Source organism: Mus caroli, chromosome 10 (genome assembly GCF_900094665.2).
Source record: "Mus caroli chromosome 10, CAROLI_EIJ_v1.1, whole genome shotgun sequence".
NCBI lineage: Eukaryota > Metazoa > Chordata > Mammalia > Rodentia > Muridae > Mus > Mus caroli.
The window spans coordinates 36,805,175-36,811,626 of record NC_034579.1 but is presented as its reverse complement, the minus strand read 5'-3'; the positions used below and the strand labels follow the sequence as shown (position 1 = coordinate 36,811,626).

The 6,452-nt window shown below is 46.8% G+C and overlaps 1 protein-coding gene across 2 annotated transcripts in view; it reads right to left on the bottom strand.

The window, feature by feature from the left end:
- Positions 1-6,452, bottom strand: part of Ak9 (adenylate kinase 9) — a 126,452-nt gene that overhangs the window by 94,749 nt on the left and 25,251 nt on the right. For both annotated transcript variants that reach the window (XM_021174851.2, XM_021174852.1), the window contains exons 8-9: positions 4,945-5,073; positions 2,729-2,803 (exon numbers count right to left, since the gene is read on the bottom strand). In XM_021174851.2, the coding sequence (XP_021030510.1) occupies positions 2,729-2,803; positions 4,945-5,073 (204 nt within the window). The remainder of the gene's footprint in view (positions 1-2,728; positions 2,804-4,944; positions 5,074-6,452) is intronic.

The window sequence follows — 6,452 nt, the reverse complement described above, 5'->3', positions numbered from 1 at the left end:
GCAGTGCATGGCTGTGCTCTCCCTCTGATGTCACACTGCAGTGCATGGCTGTGCTCTCCCTCTGATGTCACACTGCAGTGCATGGCTGTGCTCTCTCCCTCTGATGTCACACTGCAGTGCATGGCTGTGCTCTCTCCCTCTGATGTCACACTGCAGTGCATGGCTGCACTCTCTCCCTCTGATGTCACACTCCTGTGCACGGCTGCACACTCTCTCTCTGATGTCACACTGCTTCCTCCTGCCTCTCTCACTGAGGCTCTACTCCTTAACTGGAATGAACTCTCAAAGATCTCATGTTCAAAAAAAGGCCACATCCACAGTCTAAAGTTAGGTATCTGAAATATTTTTAGAGGACAAATTCCAACCTATGTCACTCTGTCCTCTGGCCCTAGACCTCTTTAGATGAAAAAGAGCCCAGTGTTGGCAGAGGCAGATGCTGGAGTTGATGCTATTACATTCTATAAAATGGCAAGACTCCAAACCCAGAGGAGGTGAGAATGGGCCCTCTTGCAGACAATCTGCATGGAAAATAACCCTGCCAGGACCTTGATCTGAATTTCCAGAAGTGTAAGAGAATAATTTCTGTCCTTTCCAGTCACCACATTTGTGGGACTCTTCCATGGGAACTCTAGGAAATGAATGTAGGTATGATGTGGGACAATATGGGGGGGAAAACACAAAACACAAAAAGCAAACAAAACAAAAAAACCAAGCTAATACCAAAAAATGGGTGATGAGAGATAGTGAGACAGCCAAAAGCAGTGATGCCTGTGGTAGCCTGGATTAGCGCTCACAGTTCAGCCTCATCTGGTTTCCTTGTCAACGGCTTAGCTCATTTTAGGCGGCATGTGCTACCTTAGACCCTTGGTGCTCAGCTTCTCCATGTTACTTGTTTTGAGAAATGGAATGTTCCAGAGTGCCAGTACTGAGGCCAGAACACTGGGCAAGTCTCAGCAAGCACACCTTGAAGAAGTCTTTTGTGTGTGCTGATGGAATGGATGTGGCCATGAGTACCACAGAGAAGGGCCGAGTTCGTGGGATAGAGTTGACACTTATTGAAAGAGGAAAACCCAGGAAGAAGAACATGGGTGGGCAGTGACAATTGTAGAGTGGTGCCCTACACACTTTATAAGAGCTGAGCAGTAGATGTCTAACTAGACATGCAGCCTCATGAAAGGTTCAGAGGGAGCTAAGTATCCTGGTATATCATTTAGGAGAAAGATCTGGGACAGTACAAAAATTTTAAGTCATGCAGTTTTGAGGAGGCATTCAAAGCTGTTAGCCCTGATAAAGTCTCCTAAGGGGAAGGAAGGAGTGGGTGGGGCAAAGAAGAGCTCACAGGGAGCCAACTCCACTGCCCTCCACTCTTAGATCTTTGCAATGTCCAGGGAGAAGCAATGGAGCCATTGTGGTGGGGCTCCTAGAGGCCAAGGGAAGAAGAGGTCAAGATAGAGCAATGAACAGCGGTGGCAGACGTTGCTATTAGAGTCAAGTAGATGAAGCCTGAGCATGACCACCGGCTTTGGCAAAGAGGAGAGAGAGAGCTCTGTGGTCTTGTAGGCACATGTCCCACATGAGGACTGCTCCCCGGTTTGGCTCCACCCTGGCATCCTGACCATGGTTGCCACCCGGTAGGTAACACCTTGCCTTCAGTCTTCCCCTTTGTTCCCTTGCTAAGCTGCTGACTCTCTGAAGCATTTCTCCCACTGCCCTCTTCTGCACAATCCAGCTGGATTGACCACAAGAGCCACCGATAGCTAACCTACCACCAGATTGTGTCTCCTTTACTGTTTTCTCATGTGACTGTCTGAGTGGATTTTCTTTCCTTCCCGGCTTCAAACCTTTCACTGGCTGCCTGTTCCCTCATGATGAGATCTCAACTTCTTAGTTGACAACGTCTCTGCCTGGTTCTTTAGAACTCTGGGACTACCCACTTCCTGCTTCATCCTGGTCTCAGCCCTAAGTTCGGTTCCTGCAGCTCACTCTTCTCTCTTTCCCCCCCACCCCCGCCTCTTGGGTATTTGTACAGACTCTTCCCTCAGCAGAGAATGTGTCCCACCCACCCTGCATCAAGCCTTTATGGTCTGATTCTTACTCATTCTTAAGTGGAATCCACGCAGATGAGCATCAGGTGCTGCCCTTCTATCGCACGCTCCTGAAATGCCATGTCCTTCTCTGAGTGTAAGGCAAACTGCCACTTGTGTATTTATTCTCCCCAATAGATTGGATGCTGTATAGGGGAGGGGCTGACAGATTCATCAGCTTCCTTTCCATATGCATCCCAGAGTCCATCATTATGCCAGATGTGTATGGGATCAAAAAAAGATAGTTTTTGTGTTTTGTGGTGCTAGGTATTATTAGACCTAGAATCTCATTCACTACAGAAGGCTTTGGCCATCCTAGTGGGTCAAGCAGCATCCGTCTGTTCTGGTTGTAAGTTGCACACCCTTAATGGCGGCAGATGTCAGCATCCTCTCGGGTGCTTACTAGCAACCATTTACTTTTACTTTTCTTGGAGACACTGTAGCCACAGAGAAATTTTAAATTCAAATGCTGTTTTGCCTTTAACATGGGCAGATGAACAAATGCAACATGGAAGTTTAAAGTGTTGAAACAGAAGTTCACGGTAATACACAAGAAATAGAACTCCTCATAAAGCAAGCCCAACCCGGAAACGTTTCAGAATTCCTCAACCACAAGAAATGTCTGTGCCGCACACTACACTCACCATGAAGAGCTCTTCTGGTGACTTGTTCCCATCTAGCTCGATGAGATACTGGGGATTGTGCTCAGCCATTACCTCCTGGAGACAATCAAAAGGCAAGCTGAATACAAGGGGGAGAATCTTAATGTACTGTGAGGAAGTCTTAAGAGCTAATTCGTGCATCTTATGCAAGTCACAGTGTGGTCATTTGCAGTATTCAACAGATCTTCCCAACGGCAGAGCTAGCCTGCCTACCAGGGCCATGTATTTAAGTTGCTGGGAACTTGCGTGGTGGTGGGCTTGGTCGCTGAGCTATGCCACGCCCCACGCCCCCATGCCACGCCCCCATGCCACGCCCCCTGGCTCCTGCTACTGTCTGTATTTTTTTTTTTTTTTTCACTCATGGTTTCCTCTACTCTCAAGCTTAAAAGTCCTTCCCGGTACAGAAGGTTTGGGGGACATTTTGCAGCACGTGACTTTGAAATTTAAATTGAGTACTTTCGTCATAACAGCATCATGTAAGCAGCGTGCTGACCCTTTTATTACTTTAGGGCACACCACTTTATAGAAAATTTACGGAGGAGAAGAAATACAAAGAAAAACACCTTTAGTCTGTTCACTGAAAGGAAATTATCACTATTGATTCCCTCCCATTTTCTATGCCCCCCCAAAAAAAAAGAAAAGAAAAGAAAAGAAAAAAGCTGTTGCATTTTTGATATCGTAATGTGTATGGAACTCTGACACCTACTTTCCCGCTAGACGTTATAGTCAATATTTCCCTATCTCTTTACAAAATTATGTGAACATCTCATCCTCACAGTTGTATGGGATCACATGCTGTGGCTACACACTTGTTTAACAATCCTTCGCTATCAAGCAGATTATAATACCTTGTTAATTGTTTTAAAGCCTTTTTACTTATCTTTAAAATTAAAATCCCGTTTTCTTCAATTATTTCCAGTGTAACTTGACTGATGGCAGCCATTGAGGGAATACAGGCAAACACGCCTTTTACCCTCTTGTTCGTTATTCCCCATGCTCATTGTTGACAGAAATATTGCACACATACAAGTGTTCACCAGCACCTACTAAGCACCTCTCACTGTAACCTTAGGTGCTGATAATAGGCTGAAAATAAGCTACTTCTGAAAGCAGGTTCTAATGTTAGCGGGTATTGTGCGTTGGTTCTTCAGAAGTCTCACTGCAGTGCAGAGGTCGCATCCTTTCCTGCTGTCACTGGCCACTCTAGCTTTGATAGTGAAAGAAAATGAGATTTTGTAACTTGTGATTCATGTAAAAGAGTTGTCTATGAGCCCACGGCCTGGGGCCAAGAACAAAGCAGAACAGACATGGTTGTTGTTAAGACATTCTAAGAACAGCTTAACTGTACAAACAGGGCTATCTTGTCTGGGTCAACACCACCTGGCCGGAACCTCCCTTCTGTCTACTGCCCCTTGACGCTGGGTAAAGTCATACATCAACTGGTTGCTATGTGAACAAAGATAAGCCCCCAGCCCACAGGAACAAAGTCCTGGTGCCCTTTTGCTAACATGTAATCTTTCTGTTAATGTTTGAATAAGCCAATAGTGTGTCGCTATGCTGAATTCCACACCCCTAAGCCCCTTACCCCATAAAAACCCCTAGCTTTCGAGCCTCATGGCCAACATCTGTTTTCTCCTGTGTGAGATGCATGTCGGTCCGGAGCTCCGTCATTAAACATCCTCATATATTTACATCAAGATGACAGTCCTTCGTGATTTTTGGGTGCACGCCAAATCGGGAGTTGAGTGGGGGTTTCCCCACTAGGTTCTATCAATAGTCTGACAGACGGAGCTGAAAAGCAGCACCTGGTTTAACTTCTCATCTTGCCGATGGGGCCCACATTCCTATTCCCACCTCTGTAAACAACCTAGCAACGTTTGGAAATCATATTTACCTTATCTTGAGCAGCATGGAGGTGCTTTGAAGGAGTGAAATAGCATGGTTGTGAGAAAAGAGCCTTGGCCGGTGGGGTGGAAGGATTGCTCAGTGGTTAGAGTACTACTGCTTTTGTAGAGGATCCAAGTTCAATAACACACACACACACACACACACACACACACACACACACACACACACACTCACACTCACTCAACTAAATAAGCACACCTTTAGAAATAAGAAAAAGGTGAAAGCCTTTTGTGAGGATTTTTATCAAACAATGACACTTGAAGACGCCACCACTTCAGCCATGCCCTCACCTCTAAAGCACTGAGCAGTAGCTCCTTGTAAAGCTTCACAGTGATTTCAACGTTCTCCAAATAGTCCTCGGGCCTCTGGACGAGGTGCTGGAGAATCTCAGCCACCATCTGCATTTCAGCTATGAATGCCTAAATGGGGAGACACCGGAGGGAGGGTCAGAATTTAGGAAACTCTTTAGGAAACCGGTTACTTAATGAGGGGTGTCCCAGAGCACCGTCTTGTGGAGAGAAGCCGGTGCAGGAGGCAGAGTGGAGACTGAGGCTGAGGCCCGTGTGAGAACTTGTGAGTTTGTAGCTATTGTTCTCAATAAGCGCAATGGCAGAGGCTGTCATTTTTTTTGAAACTGGTGTCTCTAAACACCCAAGCTTGTGGACCGTGTCCTCATCTCATGTAGGTTGGGAACCAGATACCCTGCATCTCAGATACTTACCGAACGATTCACACCGAAGGAAACTACAAGTGAAATAATTGTATGGTTGAAGTCACCACAGCATGAGGAACTGTATTAGAGGGTCACAGCATTAGGGGAATTAAGAGCCTGTGGGGCAGTGGGCTGTGCACAGAGCCTGGACCCCAGTCAACTGTCACTCACGTAGCTACAGACTCCCACAGCCTCCCCGTCCCCTCCCCCGCAGAGGTATGTGGCCACCAGTCACGGAAGATGCAGCACCACGCCCTCCCACATGTAAATAAGGTTTCCCCAAAGCTCTCAGACCAAACCAATGAGAAATACCTGTTGTCAGACCCTTACCCACTCCAAAATTGTATATAAGTATCCTATCAGGAAGGATTAAAGGTGTTTGAGAACGACTTCTGAGTAGTCACCTGAGCCTTCTGTCCTAAGAGCTCTATAACACTTTGGAAGAGATCTGCTTTCCTGAAGCACCGCCTCAAACTCCTCCACACTCCTCACTGGCTAGTCAGTGTTCGCCCAGCCCTACCAACCCAGTACAGGTCAGCTCAGAGTAACCGAGTAACCTGGAGGCAGAGGCGGAGGTGGAGCCAACTGCCGCAGTAGAAGCTGTGGAAGCAAAGTCCCCTCCCTGCCTGCACTTGCTTCCCTTTCAGGGAACTCTCGCACCAGCCAGGCCAGAGATGTCTGTGGAAAGCCTCTGGTATTCTGGCCCACAGGAGCCCCTGTTCTACAAGTTTCAAAGTTCTGGGTCTTACATTAAGGTCTCTGATTCATTCTGAGTTGATGTCTGTGCAGAGTGAAGGGTGGGGACCAGTGCCCATCTCATCTCCTCAGCACTAGTTATGGAACACAATGTCTTTCCAACATGCTCACTGCAGCCTCATAGAGATCAGCTGAGTGTAGCTCTGTGAGTTGATAGCTTGGTCCTACTTTATGCCACTGGCCTACCTGTAATGATTTGTGATACTGCCATTATGATGGCTCTGTAGTATCATTTGAAACCAGGCTCCTGGTACCTCAGGCTCAGGACTGCATTGTCCATGAGTCTTGGGACTTCTTTCCCTGTTTATGTTAGGATTCTGTTTTTTTTTT